This window comes from Lithobates pipiens, unplaced genomic scaffold, assembly GCF_037356315.1.
Source record: "Lithobates pipiens isolate NorthernLeopardFrog02 unplaced genomic scaffold, aLitPip1_a1.2 Scaffold_3, whole genome shotgun sequence".
In the NCBI taxonomy this organism is placed as follows: domain Eukaryota; kingdom Metazoa; phylum Chordata; class Amphibia; order Anura; family Ranidae; genus Lithobates; species Lithobates pipiens.
In genome coordinates, this window is record NW_027507790.1 from 184,810,470 (window position 1) to 184,828,724 (window position 18,255).

Genomic DNA, 18,255 nt, shown 5'->3' on the forward strand with positions numbered 1-18,255 from the left:
CATCTGTGTCCCTATTGGGGAGATTTCCCCTCACTTCCTGTCAGGAGAGAGACAAAAAACAAAAACACTTTTTTTATAGTACTGAAAGTTTAGAACCTCTGGCAATGGTTTTATTGCTCTCTCTAAATGAAAAAAAGACTGTCACGTACCTTGGTTGGAGGCCAAGTTGACAAGAGGGCTTCCCTTGCGGCTCTGGTCCGAGCCCCCCTGAATGTGGTGACAGAGGTACAAGGCTCAACGAGTATTAAACAGAAAGGTTGTGGCGCTAAACCCAATTAGGCTAGGTTCACACTATTGCGATGCGGGAACGCCGCGAATCCGCGGCGTTTTCCCGCATCGCTCACCTCCCGCCGGCAGTTCACACTGCCCTATGCGGACGGCTGGGGGTGTCAATGTTATGTTAATGACACCCCCAGATCCGTCGGCATATCGCAGTGCGATCTGCCGACTCGCACAGGAATCGGATCGCATGGTGTGAACCCCCATGCGATCCGATTCCGTTGCGGACCCAAAAAAGGGTCCTGTGCGAGTTTGCTGCGGGACAGCTGCGAGTTCAGCCATACTATCTGTATGGCTGAACTCGCAGTGCTACGGAGATCGGATGTGATTTGCTGTGCGAATCACATCCGGATCTCCCCCCGCAGCAGTGTGAACCCAGCCTTAGTGATGTGTTAAATTGACCTATCGCCACAAAATAATATTATTGGAAAAGTGCTGTGTGCAATTAAGGTGCAAATGCTTCTTAAAAAATATAATCAATATCAAATCAATATATGTATCCCATCATAATTGAATCCAAAACCAATCTTGAATTATCATATACGTGTCAACATATTATGAGTGAACCCAAAAATATTGTAAACATTCACTTAGGTCATTGCAGGTATATAAAATAAAATAATGAAAACATTTTTTTCAGACAGCCTAAGAAATGCTACTAGCATCCTTCAGTGCTCTTATTCAGAATAAAGAACTGTGCAAATGAGTGCAAAGAAAGTGCAAAAAGACTAGGGATCCAAAACCAAGTTCAGCCAATAGTCGCATAAAAACGCATGTATGTCCAATATTTGTCCAATGTTAATATTTGGCTGAGAATGCTACCACCGCAGACTAATGCTGTAATTGGTACGTAAAATCAATACGTTTCATTCACTGATGCTCAAATAGTGCTGGGACTTCAGTTAGAAACCTTCAACCCCGGTGCGTCACTCAGTGCTGTGATATGTAAATGCTCTCACCAGAATTAACGCCCCTTATGGGGCTGGATGGACCTTCACAAGGGGCGTTAATTCTGGTGAGAGCATTTACTGAAGGATACTAGTAGCATTTCTTAGGCTGTCTGAAAAAATGTTTTTCATTATTTTATTTTATATACCTGCAATGACCTAAGTGAATGTTTACAATACCGTATTTTTGGGTTCACTCATAATATGTTGACACGTATATGATAATTCAAGATTGGTTTTGGATTCAATTATGATGGGATACATATATTGATTTGATATTGATTATATTTTTTAAGAAGCATTTGCACCTTAATTGCACACAGCACTTTTCCAATAATATTATTTTGTGGCGATAGGTCAATTTAACACATCACTAATTGGGTTTAGCGCCACAACCTTTCTGTTTAATACTCTTATAATTTCCCTTCCTTCCCGACTAAGGAAGTAAGGGCTTCAGGTATAGGCAGATCTAACCCTGTAAATTTTCTTTCACATTTGTTTCACATCTTTTTTCACATTTTTTCACATTCCTTCCCACTACAATTTTTTACCACATTGGAATTTTTATTAGGGTGTTTTTTCCATAGCGCGACTTTACTTACCTATTTACAAGGCTCAACGAAGCACAGGTGACAGTAGCTTGATAGCAAGTGACTGCCACAGTCAGGGATGTAGCCAAGTTGAGCTGGGGTCATACACAATAACACAGCAGCGTGGTCAGGAGGCAAGTCGGGGTCCATACCAGGGAAGCAGGCAGAGAAAGGTTCAGTGTCAAGCTAAAGTCAGCACCAGGAGAGCAGGCAAAGAATAGTCAGAGGCAAGCCGAGATCAGAATCCACAGAGCGAGGAGAGCAACAAGCCAGGTCAGCAATGGAAGATCAGTCAGCACAAGTAGGAACACAGGAACATGGATCAGGCAAAGCTGAAGAACACCTGGCAGCTGAAATCCAGCAGGGTCTCCTTTAAATAGGCTGTTTGGTGCCAATACCCAAAGACATGCGAGCCAATGCGTGTTGGCACACATAAATGCACCTACATGGCAGTGCATGCTGGCCATTAGCCTGAGTTTGTCTGTGAGCTGGTACATGTGCACAAGCATTAGCTGTACAGGAATGGGCAGTAGCTGCAGGAGAATTAGCATTAGCTGCATAAGAATTACCGTATATACTCGAGTATAGGCCGACCCGAATATAAGCCGAGGCCCCCAATTTACCCCCAAAAAAACTGGCAAACTTATTGACTCGTGTATAAGCCGAGGGTGAGACATGCCTGTCCATCCCTGTGTGTGTGTCCGTCCATCCCTGTGTGTCCGTCCATCCCTGTGTGTCCGTCCATCCCTGTGTGTCCGTCCATCCATCCCTGTGTGTGTGTGTGTCCATCCATCCATCCATCCCTGTGTGTGTGTGTCTCCATCCATCCATCCATCCATCCCTGTGTGTGTGTGTCTCCATCCATCCATCCATCCATCCATCCATCCCTGTGTGTGTGTGTCTCCATCCATCCATCCATCCATCCCTGTGTGTGTCTCCATCCATGTGTGTGTGTGTGTGTGTGTGTGTGTGTGTGTGTGTGTGTGTGTGTGTGTGTGTGTCCAGCCTACCTTTGTCCCGAGCCTCCGTCCCGTGCCTTGCCTCCTTGCCTCCGTCCCGTGCCGTGCCTTGCCTCCTTGCATCCGTCCCGTGTCGTGCCTTGCCTTGCCCCCGTCCCGTCCCGTCCCGTGCCGTGCCGTCCCGTGCCCTCTTCGTCGGCGGCCATTGTAAAGTTCAAAAGCTGCGCCGCCGCCTTCGCCTGTGATAGGCGGAACACTGAATTTCCCAGCAGCCTGTGTTCCGCCTATCACAGACGTCGTATCATCCTCGTCCGTAGTACGAGGATGATACGACGTCCGTGATAGGCGGAACACAGGCTGCTGGGAAATTCAGTGTTCCGCCTATCACAGGCGAAGGCGGAGCCGGAGGCGCGGCTTTTGAATAGAATGGCCGCTGTCTGTCTGCTCGACACGCTGATCGAGCGGGCAGACAGCGATGACTCGAGTATAAGCCGAGGGGGGCACTTTCAGCCTCAAAAAAGAGGCTGAAAATCTCGGCTTATACTCGAGTATATACGGTAGCATTAACTGTATGAGATTTAGCTGAACTAGCTTCCTGACAAAGACTTTATCATTACCAGGATTTTTCCATGCTAAAGCCACCCAAAGTATTTGCTTTATATACAATAAAAGCTCATCTCTAAAAAAAAAAAAAAAAAGGATTCTTGCAGTAGGGACTTCTCCCATGCGGCAAGGGCAGGGCCAGATTAAGAACATCATGGGCCTGGTGCTGAGGATTTTGGTAGGGCCTTTTATAAACAATAAGTAAATAAAAATGCAAACATTTTTTTGTTATAACAAATTAAATTAAAGAGAGAGAGGGAGGATGAGAGAGAGAGAAAGGGGATGAAAGAGGTGTGAGGGGTAAGGGATCGAGGATGAGAGAGAAGGGGGGGTGAGAGAAAGAGGATGCACATGAGCATTGGTTGGGAATGACATCAATGCAGCCTGGCCAAGGCAAGTGACCAAAGGCACAGAACCCAGAAGGAAGACCGGGTGAAGATGTTAGTGCCCAGGCCCCACCGGATTGATCACAGCACAGCACTGGAGGGCTCAGTCTGACAATTTAAGTGTAAACTAATGTGCTAATATGCTGGGCATACTTGTACATTATGGCATAACCTACCCCAGGGCCTCTAAAAAGTAGTAATGTTCGAAAAGTTTACTACTGCTTTAATATCACAAGCCTCTCATGGGGCCCCCTACTGACCCTGTGGCCCTTGGGCAGTGCCTAAGTGCATAGTTGTCAACATTTCAAAAATATTTTCAGGAACGCTTTTTTACAATTGCTATATTTAGAGTAGCTGACATCCCCTATGTTCCTCTATACATCACAATAGTAATTACAAAATTAAATAAATACTAATAATGGGGCAGAACAAATATGAGAACTGTGAGATTTCCTCTAGTTGAACTGACAAACGTGTGCCCATTCTAGAGCTGGTAACATTGAGGATATTCAGTATAATTTTAAAGAACAGTTTTTGTGGGTAAGAGGCATAGAGGAGGAGTATGGATGGTATTAAAGTGGGAAGTATGTGCAGGGGAGGGAGAGGAATGTGGAGGGTCTAACAGTGGGCACTATGTACATGAGACGAGTGCAGAGGGTATGGCAGAAGGCACTATGTACAGGAGAGGAGTGTGAAGGGTATGACAGTGGGCAGTATGCACAACAGAGGAGTGTAGAGGGTATGACATTGGGCACTATGTATAAGAGAACAGTGTGGAGGGTATAACAGTGAGCAAAATGTACAGGAGTGTGGAGGGTATGACAGTGGGCACTATGTACAGGAGAGAAGTGTGGAGAGTAGGACAGTAAGCAGTAATTACAGGAGAGGGGTGTGGAGGGAGGGTATGACGCTGGGCACTATGTATAGGAGAGGAGTATGGAGGGAATGACAGTGAGTAGTATGTACAGGAGAGGAGTGTGGAGGGTGTGACAGTGGGCACTATGTATAGGAGAGAAGTGTGGAGGGTATGACAGTGGGCACTATGTATAGGAGAGGAGTATGGAGGGTATGACAGTGAGTAGTATGTACAGGAGAGGAGTGTGGAGGGTATGACAGTGGGCACTATGTATAGGAGAGAAGTGTGGAGAGTATGACAGTGGGCACTATGTATGGGAGAGGAGGATGAAGTAATCTGGGAAGGAAAAATGTAAAGGTTTGTGGAAGGAGGTTTAGGGACTGTGTAGTGGTTAATCGGGCCATACATGGATTGAAATTACACCAATTAAGCAGAGACCAGCCATAGTCGATCTATGTATGGGCTAGCTGGTTTTACACAAGTCAACCTATTAACCGACTTGAGTACAACCAGCCTGTCAGGTTTTCCCCAAAACAATCAGTGCTGCCAGCTATAGTTAGCAACACTAATCATTGTATTCACTGGCAGAACACAATAACACTGCGGGAGTGATTGCCCCATTCACAGGTCAGCAGGTGAGAGGGTGTGTGGGGACAGGCTGGGGAGAGATACTAGTCAGTCCCTGGGTAGGCACTGGTTAGTATCAGAGCCAGATACACACAGGTTACATACGCCACGATCGTTAGAACGAGAGCAATAATTCTAGCACTAGACCTCCTCTGTAACTCTAAACGTGTAACCTGTAAAAATATTTAAGGCATCGCTTAGTACACAACAAAAAATAGTACTAACTTTAGTGGGTTTTTTTAATGAATGAAACTGTTTCTTTCCAAAAAAAAAGTTTGAAAAATTGCTGCGCAAATGTCATGTAACATAAAAAGTTGCAAGGACCACAATTTTATTCCATAGAGTGTCTGCTAAAACAATATATAATGCTTGAGGGTTCTGAGTAATTTTCTAGCATAAAAAAATGATGATTTTTACATGTAGGAGAGAAGTCTCAGAATGGGCCTGGGTGGCAAGGGGTTAATTATCATAAGTAATATACAAATAATTATTATAAGCACTGTGAGTTCATCCTCTCAGTCTGCTGCAGAGTGTTCCAGATTGTGTTTAAACTGGCCGCTCTGTATGTAGCTTCTGACAGGCTGCGCAAGCAGCCCTGTATCTCCGGAACCATAGATGATAGCAGCCCCATATTTTAACCAGTGCTGGAGTGCTGGTCTTTAGCTACCTACCCCCCCCCCCCCCAAATGTGGGGTCTCTGTGACTCCTGATCGCCGAGCTACAATCCTCAAAGTCAATCTTTTTTTGGGGGGGGGAATTTTTTTTTTTTTTTGGGCAAATGGGCCTATCTTGAGAAAGGGGCCTGGAGCTGCAGCTCCAATAGCCCCTATGTTAATCCGGCCCTGGGCAAGGGTTAAATCCTCATTGAATTTAGGGGATGCAGAAAAAGTAACTATACTTACGTTATACTTCCATACCATTAAGACCATTTTCTAAAGATTTTTCTTGGCAAATTTTTTCCCTTACAAAGTACCATTACAATAGGGGGCTGAGGGAAATTGAAACATTTTTCATCAAGATTAGGGATGAGCCGAACACCCCCCTGTTCGGTTCGCACCAGAAACCTGCGTTACATCAGAGGGGGCGGGGTCACCCACACGTCACTGGGGAACCCCTAGCTTCCCTCTCCAACGTCAGAGGGGCGGGTGTCAGGTGACGGGTGGCCCCTCCCTCCTAATATAAGAAACGTTAGCGCTGGGATCTCCGCACTGTCTCCGCAGTAGAGACAGAAGACGGATGTATGGACAGCGCTGGACTGAGAGATCCCCCGTCGCTGGATATGATCATCCATCGCTGGACCCCGGAGATCCGTCGCTGGATAGCAAGAGTGGATTAGCACCGCTGGAATCTTTTATTTTTTATATTTTTTATTTTTAATAAAGGAATTTTTCAAAAGTGTGTTTGTCTTATTTAACCATTTTGACACTTTCTTTGTGAAATGGTAGGGGTACTTTTGTACCCCCTTACCATTTCAAACAGGGGGGGCCGGGATCTGGGGGTCCCCATGTTAAAGGGGGCTTCCAGATTCTGATAAGCCCCCCCGCTCGCAGACCCTCATAACCACCGGCCAGGGTTGTGAGGATGAGGCCCTTGTCCTCATCAACATGGGGACAAGGTGCTTTGAGGGGTCACAGACCCCCAAAGCATCCTCCCAATGTTGAGGGTATGTGGCCTGGTACGGTTCAGAAGGGAGGGGGGGCGCTCTCTCATCCCCCCCTCTTTTCCTGCGGCCTGCCAGGTTGCGTGCTCGGATAAAGGGTCTGGTATGGATTTTTAGGGGGACCCCCACGGCAATTTTTTTTTATTATTTGATGCGGGGTTCCCCTTAATATCCATATCAGACCTGAAGGGTCTGGTTATGGATATTTAGGGGGACCCCCACGTCAATTTTTTTTAAAATTTGACACGGGGTTCCCCTTAATATCCATGTCAGACCTGAAGGGCCTGGTAATTGAATTTAGGGGAACCCCCACGCTTTTTTTTTTTATCAACGAATGAATGAATTGTCGGCTAATACAGAGAACACTCATTGAGTGTTCTCTGTATTACGGGGAGCCGACAATTTAGCCGCAAGTGATTTTAAAAGACTTTTTTTCCTGCACAAATGACACTTTGTGCAGGGACAGTTCTAAGCACCAGAAACATGCGCCCCTTCAAAGGCATACTATAGATACCCCCCAGCTACGAAATTTAAAGGAATATTACACTTTTATTGTTTCACTTTAATCATTATTAAAATAACTGCTCCTGAAAAAACGTCAGTTTTTAAAACTTTTTTTTGCATTGATCCATGTCCCCTGGGGCAGGACCCGGGTCCCCAAACACTTTTTAGGACAGTAACCTGCATATTACCCTTTAAAATGATCACTTTAGATTTCTCCCATAGACTTGTATAGGGTGTTCCGGCTTTTCGAATTTGCTGCGAACAGCCCAAATTGTTCACTGTTCGCTGAACAGGCGAACAGGCAATGTTCGAGTCGAACATGAGTTCGACTCGAACTCGAAGCTCATCCCTAATCAAGATACCTAACCATCACTGTTCCTTGTATTTGTTTATAATGAGTATATTCAAAAGAAATATCTGTTCTTAGGTATGAGGTTCAAACCAGTTAATAAGAATTTTGTTGGCATATCCACAATGGGTTTCTTTAAAAAATATATATTTTACTGCCTTAATCCAATTCATTTTGGAAATTGAGGTGTAAAATTATAATATCAATGGAGGCCATAATGTGGCTTCTTGTAATGTACTTACAGCCTCTTCTTTCCGACGTTGGTCCTCTATAGCAGTGGTTCTCAACCCTGTCCTCAAATACCCCAACAGGCCAGGTTTGCAGGTTTTCCTTTATCATGCACAGGTGCTTTAATTTAGAGTCAATGGCTTGGTATTTTGGACAGCTATTTTATCTAAGAGAAATTCCTAAAACATGTCCTGTTGCGGGTACTTGAGGACTGGGTTGGGAACCGTTATTGTACATGATGATGCTGGAGTGTTTGTCAGAAAGCTAGGAAGCCTGTGGGAAAGAGAGATAAGGCAAGTATAGTGGCTTTTTATGTTACCCCCTAGACAAAACAAACATTTAATCCTTGCAACTGGGGTGTGCCCCACTGAAAGGGTCATTTTTTTTCTCCCATTCAGCTTTAAGTTGGATATTTCAGTAACAAAGTAAAGGAGAAACTGGAATATTTCTTCTTGATTGTTAAAAGAGATATAAAACATGGAGAAATATATAGCTGGTCTTCAGGGTCAGTGTTTCTCAAATTTTTTCCAGTCAAGGCACCCTTTAAATTTATGCACAATCTTGGGTCACCCCATTCTAAAATGTAAAAAAACTAAACTAACAGTTTTACATATTGAAGCACATCCAAACACATGGGCCACCCAACATTAGATGTGATTTATTCCTCCACTTTTACAAACTGGTACTGACTAGTATTTTAGTGTTTCTCTTCTCCCTCAGTTTCTCTCCCTCTCTCTTTGCCAACGTGACCCCAGTAGTGACAGAAAGGGGCAGGGGAGGGGTAAACATGGATGCTGAGCAGGTGTCAATGTCCTTTTTATCAACCCATGGTGTCATTGGTTGTTATGATGCCAGTGGCTGGCCTACATGGTGCCCAAGGTTGTAATGCCGCACAACAGAAAGCTGTGTGCAACAAAAAGGCAAGGTTGATCCACTTGTTGGCTTGTTGACAATTTTTGGGTAATTTGTGGTAATTTTTAGACATTTTTCCAAGGCATCCCTGAAGAAACCAGAAGGCACCCCGGGGTGCCATAGCACCCTGGTTGAAAAAAGCTGATATAGCTAACTACGCCCATAACAATAAATATTTGAGAGATGTTTATCTGCCAAAAGTTCTATGCAATCAGATTTATGAGCTAGACATTCCTGTCAGATAGCAAAACCAAACCCTGGATTTCCCTGCAATCTACATTGCACCTAAGCGATACAACCTTGTCCAGAATCCACCCCAGCCAATGCAATTGAAGGAGCAGCAGCAAACTGATAAGGGCATCCCTCTGCTCTCCCTCCTGTAAGAATGTTCATAGTGTTTAGACCCACAGCACATAGCAACAGAACCCTGCTTGGCTTGGTGTGCTGGCCTAGCACACAGCTGCACATTTATTGCTACCCCAGTTATTATACATAAGGCACATAAAAATTCCAAACTGTTAGTCTTGACCTTCCCTCTCAGAATGTAAGCTCTAACGAACAGGGCCTTTGATTCCTACTTTATTAAAATGTATTGTATTTGTACTGTCAACCTTCAAGTTGTAAAGCGCTGTGTAATCTGTCGGCGCTATATAAATCCTGCATAATAATAATACAATATAAAACAATATAATAATAATAATATTCTTTGTAAAATGTGACAGCTAAAGGTAAAAAATAAAAGAAAAAACAACCAATACAATTATTACAAAATAATTCTAAGTTTATTAGATTGCATGATGCAAAGTCCAATACCTGTGCTCACTTGTGTGTAATTTGTGTGTAATTTGTGTGAATAATACTGGTTTCACCTTATTTTTTTTTTTATTAAACCTAGGTTAATTACAGCAATAGAAAACACCTTATCTCTAGAAAAGATGCCCAGCGCTTTCTCATTTTTCGATCATCTGTCTGCAAATGCTTCTGAAGGAGGACAGAAAGGAGTGAAACATGTCTCAGGTATGTCTGTTAAGGTTCTCATATATCCAGGTCATGGTATATCTATGTGATATACAGTACTTCACGCAACCAGTCCTCTGAAGCCTCTTCTCTTCTTTCTGCCTGACCAGCCACAGATCTCTGCTATCACCCCATGCATTGCAGGAACATAGGTTCTACATTGTACGGGGGCTGCTGGGGCCAAGCTGGGGGTGTATAATCACTTAATTATCACCCCCTAGACAAATATATTTATTAAATCCATACAGTTACCAGAGTAAATATTTATGAATATAGTGATCCTTTAATTGTATAGGACCCATTACAAGATTCAGTATATTAAAAATTACAGTACACAGCTAAACATTGTGCGATGTTATTTGGATCCTTAGACCAGTGTTTTTCAACTTTTTTCCTGTCAAAGCAGCCTTTAAAATAAAAAAATTAATTATGAACAGTCATGAGGTACCTGCCTTCTAAAAAGTAAAAAAACAAAAAAAAACAACAAACTAACAGTTATACATATTGCAGCAGCATCCACACATGTAAGACAGTAGACACCCAACAGTAGAGCTAATTTATTTACTTTTGCACATATACTTTTGATGCTGACCGGTATTGCAGCATTTCTTTTTCCTCATTTTCTCTTCCCCATGTAGCTAATGTGACCCCAGTGCTGAGAGATAAGGGCAGGGAATCAAACAAACTGTGCAGTTATCCTCCTTATCAGCCAACGACATCAGTGGTTGTTAGGATGCTGGAGGCTGGCCTACACAGTGCTCAAGGTTGTAATGTTGGACAATGGAAACCTGTGACTTTGTCTAATAAACAAACAGGCACTGTCTTGCACACAAATTTTGGGAATTTGCCAAGACGCCCCGAACAACCCAGAAGGCACCCCAGGGTACCTGGGCACCCTGGTTGAAAAAGGCTGCCTTAGACTATACTGAGTATGGTTGATACTGAAAGTAACATGGGCGTCCTATCTACGTGACAGTAATTGCTGTCTGATCTATGACACGCACACTGAATTTCACACTTGCATCATTGCAATAGAGACATTTTGGATTTGCCTTTAGAAATGGAAGAATTTGCAGTAGAGTCCAGGGAAGTGTACTCTAACAGCTGTGTGTCACATAAGAGGAGAGATCTGTCAGTCGTGACATAAGGTCCATGGTATCTTGTCACTGTGAAATTCAGAGCTTCTCAGAAGACGACACGGGCTAAATCTGGGAGACTGATATGTAAGATAACCTGTCCAGAGTCACAAGGCATTGGCTTATGCAGCCTTACCACTTTTTTTTCAGAGTGCGCCGTGTTCAGTATGTTTCACTCAGATATGTGGGACATGATAAACAATTGGTGAGAGGTGATACCTTTTCTTATAGCTCTCTCTTAAGGAGTTACTTCCACTTTGCCCAAAATATTTTTGTTATTTATACCTTGATGTATTATGGCAGCTGCTACCTGCTATTAAGTCTGCACTGTGTGTGGTCTATTTGATGCTGTTTTCATCACCTGGTGTTATACAGCAACAACAAACATTTAGACAGTCTATATTAGTAAAGGATCAGTTCTATCATATGATTAGGTAGGGGCTTGTCTTAATATGGACCTATACTGAAAAAAATTATGGGTTTCCCCTTACAGGGGATGCCTAGCAAGGTTCATTTGCGTTTGTTTCAATAATTTTTGGGGGTTTTCATAAGAAAATAGCAAAAAAGATGCTCATACTGGGGCTAGAACATCTGGTAAAACTTACTTGCAGTGAAAATATATATTCAAATGTAAGCAATATTAGACTTTCAGGGCCTAAAGTAATGCATGAAATACAAACCTTTTCATGGGCCTAAGATCGCGTGTCAGTGGCCTAACCCTAAATCATTGTTTGGGCCCATGGGTCCTAAAGGGGAGAGTAAGGGATGGGGGAGTTATGGAGATAACTAATGGAATAAAGAAACGGTATAAAATCCAAAGGAAGCTCAAGGGAGGAGAGCAGAGGGCCAGGGTTGGGATAAGGTCAGGTCCATCTTTAACGCAGGGGAAAAGAGTCAGCTTCCACGGGCCCAGTCATTGTTGTGGGGCCCAAAGCACCTGAGCTGACCCTTAAACCTACGCTGCCCGCAAATAGTTGATAAATGGATTTGGCTATCACTCAGGAGATAAGGGTGGAATTGAATGTAGGGAGTGCTATAGATTGGTTGGGTGTTATATATGCAGCCTGTGCGATAATTGGCCAGCTCAGTAAGATAAAGACCATTCTGCTAATAACAGTACTTCCTATTACAGGCTGATAACATTAAGCAACTCTTTACAATTGGCAACAATGTTGTCAGCCTGCCTTGTGCGTTCTTTCAGTTCTCCCTTAGACTGCTTATTAGATCTCTCAGATAAGCAACCAAACAGCCAAGTGAAGGAACTTGCACAGCAGGCTGACAATACTTCTGCTAATTGAGAAGCAGTGGCTTAGCCCTGTCAGCCTGCTACTGGCAGCATCTCCAAGAAATAAATCTTGCAAAAGATTCCCAAAAAAGGTTTGCTTAAACAGTAAGGCATAAAGTGAAACATACTGCAAAGTAGATTTAGGGCTTACATATAATTTAAAGCCCAACTCTGGGAAATGTGAAAATTATCCCTTGCATTGGGACTGTGCCTGCATTGCAGAGGTTGACTGCTCATTTAGTCCTTAACTTGCCTGATCTTCCCTGGCAGATGCTGCTCCCCACAGCTCTGCCAGTGGACTATTCCTTGGTGTTATCATGTCCAGTGCAGGGCTATGGACCCTTCCTTGGTCTTGATGACATCAGGACCTTAGACAGCTGGAACGTAGGGAAGAAGATACTACAGGGACCGGTCTAGCAGCATAGACGAGTTGTTAAGTAAATCTTCTTTAACATGTCCCCTGTACTTAAACAAGCAGATAACCCTTGCAGCAAGAGATCATTTTCCTGAAGTTGGGATTTAAGCTTTGAGATGTACTTATAGAGCAATTGATACTTGCTGAATACGTCATACAGATATTGCTGTAGTGCACTTGTTTACTCCACTCCCTTTTCTCAGTGATCTGGTGATTTTGGAATACATATGCATGTGATGTTGTAACACCCACATCCTTCCTCACACATAGAAATCCAAAAATTACTGGATTGTGATGTTTTCCACAAATCAGATCCCAACATACAGCTGGAATGTGATTGGTGATTCAGGAAAAACATGGTGAGGAAGTTACACTGCTAATGCCCCAGGTCATACACTCCTAGGGTCTGTGTCAATGAACTTTGGGCTTGTGTCGATTACAACGATTATACATCAGTTTGAAGAATAAAGCACAATTAATTGGCAGGTGCATTGGATTAGCAGTGGATTACAGAGCACTCTGTAATGGGAATTGTCTGGTTTTAGCTCATCAGTAATATGTGAAGTTGATTGGTTTCGCAAGTTATCTGAAAGTTCTCTACAAGGAAAACAACTGAGAAGGTGAGTTTTTAGTCTGCATCTAAACACATCCAGAGATGAGGCCTCCCAGACTGAGCTGAGTATTAGGTTCCCAAGAGGAGCAGCTTGGCAGAAGATTTTACGACCTTATTAAGCAATAATGTTTTCAACTTCTGGATTACCAATGTACATTCCCACTTTACAACTATCATAAAATGATGGCTATAATTTGTGAACAGTGCCAATAACACAAGAATAAAAACATGATATATTTTGGTTCACGAGTTCTTAGACATGTTGCCTTAGTTGCCATTTTGCAGGCTGTTCATCCTTTATGTTCCCCTGGTGATGCTGCCAGTAACACATTTCCATGGTGACAATGTTTACTCACTGCACTGTATCTATTGAGGAGAGTGTTCTCACCTTAAGACTGGTGTTTTAAGACCACAGAACACCCCCCCTCTTAATTTCCTTAATATAGGAGGCAGTCAAATATCTATAGGGGTTGCAATTGAGATCTGGCCCCATGCTCCAGGGGTCCCGTGTGGCTCCCCTGTACACCTGAATAGGAGTCTAAGTTGGGGCGGCATGTAGAGGAAGTGATACCCTCCATTTTCCTCCTGCAGACACTGAAATCCTGTTTCTCCTCCTCTCCATCCAACAGGCATTGAGCAGCTACAGGAGGAAAATGGAGAGCATCAGTTTCTCTGTATGCCACCCCACCACCTCTCCTATCCAGTTTACTTGTCTCCTGCTGCCCCGGGCCCATGTGTGCTCCTTTGTTCCCCCCTTCCCCCTGCAGTGCTGCCTGCTTCCCTCCTCCCTTCTCCAGCTGGGAATCTGCAGGGATGGAGAGCGGGGAAGGGTCCAGTAAATTTATCATTTACTGGCCCCTTCCTTTTCAGAAAGGATACAGTGAATTATTGCTAGCATTCGCTCTTGTGTCCATTTATAACTGATGAATAGTAAACTGTGTTTACTTGGCTTCAGTTTACGAATGAACAGCAAGCTCTGTACAGAGCTATTCCTGTCCATTCATTCTGTGCAGCTGAGGCTGTGTCCTCAATCTCCTTTCTTGTTCATAAAGGTGAAACATCAGAGGTCTGTTTAGACCTGTTATATGGTAAGAATAATAAAAAATAAAATTGTAAAATAAATAAATAAAATAAAATGGTAAAAAAAAAATACAAAATAAACTACTGACACCAGGGTTGCAAAGCTCACAAAACTGTGCTTATTCACTGGTTATAAATAAGCACATTTTTGTGTGAAATGTGTTAACAAGCAGATACTCTGTCTCCTGTATTTGATTTGCTATTCATTTTTGAAGACTTAATGCAATAAATGGTTCATATGGATCTACAGTGGTGTGCAGACGTTCCTTCTGATGATTACAGCGTTTGGGGTGGCGAGTCGTGGCAAGAACCCACATGAAAGATTACACAAGGTTGATAGTGACACCTGGAGCAGTGTTTCTCTTTACATTAGAATTTGGTGACCCAATAGTCACTGCCAAAGAGATACAGTACATTTGACAATGAGCATCTTGTGTCGTAGTCGTAGAATGCTTTGCCAGTCAACCTCACAAAACAATGGATAAATTACAAAGAATCAAGCCAATGTCACTAGGTAGAAGCAAGCACCCATTAAAAGCAGGATAAATTTAATGGGAAAATCATAATGTTAAAACACTAGCTGTACAAATTAAAATAGGTATTCAACAAATAGAAATATTTAAGCCCAGGAAAATCAATGCATGTATTTCATCAGTTTATTTAGTTGTTTAGCTAGAGTAGTCTTTTTTGGGGCGTTCTGTAACATTGTTCAATCATTTTGCAGTTCCACAGACACCGAAGTTAAAAGCACAGGAGGCCAATTCTGCCACCAGCACTTCCATCACAGTGTACTGGACATTGAGTGAGGAAGATATCATTGATTATTTCCAGGTCTACTGCATGGAGGAGCCTCAAGGAAATCGCGATGACAATGGTGAGTGAAATTTATTTTTTATTTCAGTTGATCGTTAGCATTTGGGCACTATCAGGGCCGTAGATCATTTTTTTTCCTGGGGGGGGGGGGGTTCTGGTCTCAACCGTGCACTGTTAATTGCCAGCATCTAAAACCTTGCAGGCTTTTTTTAAAGCTTTTCAGGGGGACCCCTTTTTAAACTGAGGGGGTGGGGCACAATAGAAGGGGGGCTGGCTGCTGCATTCCGAAACGCCAATTTCTTCTACTGTGCTGATGGTGAGGCTAAACAGCAGGGACACTGTCTGTGCATTTTGCCAGGATGCTCGGGGGGGCGGTTTGAACACCCCTGACCCCCTTATCTACGCCCCTGGGCACTATGCGATTATCCTATGCTTGGTAATGCATCAGCACTCATTTTCAAATCATTAATGGTATTTTTTATTAAAACCTTTAAAGATGGCCAGTCAGGAACAAGCATTTGAATTTTCACCCTTAAAGCCCAAATCCAGACAAAATTTTTTTTTCCATTTGGCACAGACTTGGTAAAAGTAAATACTTCGTCCAACGTTTATGTTTTTCTCTTTTTGTAACTTTGTGTCCTTACTTTCTCAATTACATTTTTGTATACTTGATTTTGTAAACATTTATAAAATCATAAAAAATGCAGAATGCAAGAAAAATTGTTCCAAAAAAAAGTTTTAGCTGGAATTGGGCTTTAAGCTGTTTTTAAAATGCTTTTAGTTTTCTTTAATGTAATCCATTTTTTGTGTGATTTCACTCATCCTATCACTGCTCTGTGAATAAAAATGATTGAAACGATCTAGTAACCTCTAATGCCGCGTACACACGAGCGGAATTCTTGTCGGACTAAACTCTGAAGGTCTTTTCTACGGAGTTCTGCCAAAACAGACTTGCCTACACACGATCACACCAAAGTCCAATCGTTTAGATCGCAATGACATGCGATGAGACTAGAAAAAGGACGTTCAATAGCCAGTAGCCAATAACTGCCCTTGCGTAGTTTTTGGCCCATCGGAACAGCATACAGACAAGCGGTTTTCTCGATAGGAACTGATTCCGGCGGAAAGATTTGAAACATGTTCTATTTCTAGGTCTGTCAGAATTTTAGAAAGAAAAAGTCAGATGAAGCCCACACATGATCAGAATGTCCGACAGAATGATGCCGTCGGACCTTTTCTGCCGGAAAGTCTGGTCGTGTGTACAGAGCATAAGGCTGCTCTCCTATAACAAGTAGAGATTAGTACAGATTCTATTGGTGAATGGTTCTCTTTCTATACCAGCTGTGCTAAATGCAGCTAATGTGAGTTATGGCTGTAGCTTTACACAAGCTTTGGCAAATTACAAGCAGTGCCTGCAAAAAACTCCCCCTCATACCTATGCTACATACTGTTTGTAAAATAGATCAGTGTAAATATCTCTTTTTTTATCAGATTTGTTGCAGTCATTTTATCAGGAACTTTGGCTTCCCTGTGCCAGTGAGCTGCTGCTACAGCAGATAGGAGGGATTGCTGACATGGGGGACGAGGACAGTGGAACAATGGGAGCGGGCGGGTGACGTCACAGTTCTGTGTGTGAATTCAGACCCATCCTTGATCACAAGACTGCATCAAAGCCGATAAAAATATATACAGTATCTCACAAAAGTGGGTACACCCCTCACATTTTTGTAAATATTTTATTATATCTTTTCATTTGACAACACTGAAGAAATTACACTTTGCTACAATGTAAAGTAGTGAGTGTACAGTTTGTATAACAGTATAAATTTGCTGTCCCCTCAAAATAACTCAAAACACAGCCATTAATGTCTAAACAGCAGGCAACAAAAGTGAGTACACCCCTAAGTGAAAATGTCCAAATTGCAAATTGGGCCCAATTAGCAATTTTTCCTCCCCAGTGTCATGTGACTTGTTAGTGTTACAAGGTCCCAGGTGTGAATGGGGAGCAGGTGTGTTAAATTTGGTGTTATCCCTCTCACTCTCTCATACTGGAAGTTGAACATGGCACCTCATGGCAAAGAACTCTCTGAGGATCTGAAAAAAGAATTGTTGTGCTACATAAAGATGGCATAGGCTATAAGAAGATTGCCAGGACCCTGAAACTGAGCTGCAGCATGGTGGCCAAGACCATACAGCAGTTTAACAGGACAGGTTCTACTCAGAACAGGCCTCACCATGGTTGACCACAGAAGTTGAGTGCATGTGCTCAGCGTCATATTCAGAGGTTGTCTTTGGGAAATAGACACATGAGTGCTGCCAGCATTGCTGCAGAGGTCGAAGGGGTGGGGGTGGGGGTGGAGGGGGGTCAGCCTGTCTGTGTTTAGACCATGCTAAGGTGTATCTATGTCCCCCTGTCCCTTGGTTGCTGCTGGAGAACTGTATTAAGAAGTTTGAGAAAGTGAGAAGTGTTCTCGTGTTTTTACACAGTGTTACTGGAGTATCCCACAACCTCCCTGCTTCCTTGCCAAGTTCAACTTACAATAAAGCATCAAAAAAAGATATCCCTAGACTGTTCATTGGGCCAAAAGTGCGATTGTTACTGGGTGCCTGGCTGCTACTACACTAGTAGGACAAAATCAAAGGGCCCTTTTGGGGGTGAGTGCTTCATAAATAACAACCTCCCAATATCCCTTATGTCCCTTATGCTTCCTTAAAGTACACATCATGATAAAAGTATGGGGGTTGCCATTACTGGGCACCTTATGAAAATACTGGATTCCTGACTGTACCTGGCTTTAACACTTTGAGCCACAGACCCAGGACATGCGTACTTTAAATTAGTGTCAGCAATGTTAGCCTACATTATTCCCTCATGACAGATGAACACTTCTTCAACCTTTCTACTTAATAAAAATTAGACCATCTCTGTAGCAGCGCCCTAACATTTACTGCTGTGATGAATGGTGATAAAGCATGACCTCTATTTAACTCCATGA

General features: G+C 43.0%; 1 protein-coding gene across 1 annotated transcript in view; it reads left to right on the plus strand.

Annotated features, from left to right (window-relative positions):
• The window catches only part of CMYA5 (cardiomyopathy associated 5), a 112,929-nt gene that overhangs the window by 37,765 nt on the left and 56,909 nt on the right, over nt 1–18,255 (plus strand). The window contains exons 7-8 of the mRNA XM_077462604.1: nt 9,796–9,917; nt 15,171–15,320. Of these exons, the coding sequence (XP_077318730.1) occupies nt 9,796–9,917; nt 15,171–15,320 (272 nt within the window). The remainder of the gene's footprint in view (nt 1–9,795; nt 9,918–15,170; nt 15,321–18,255) is intronic.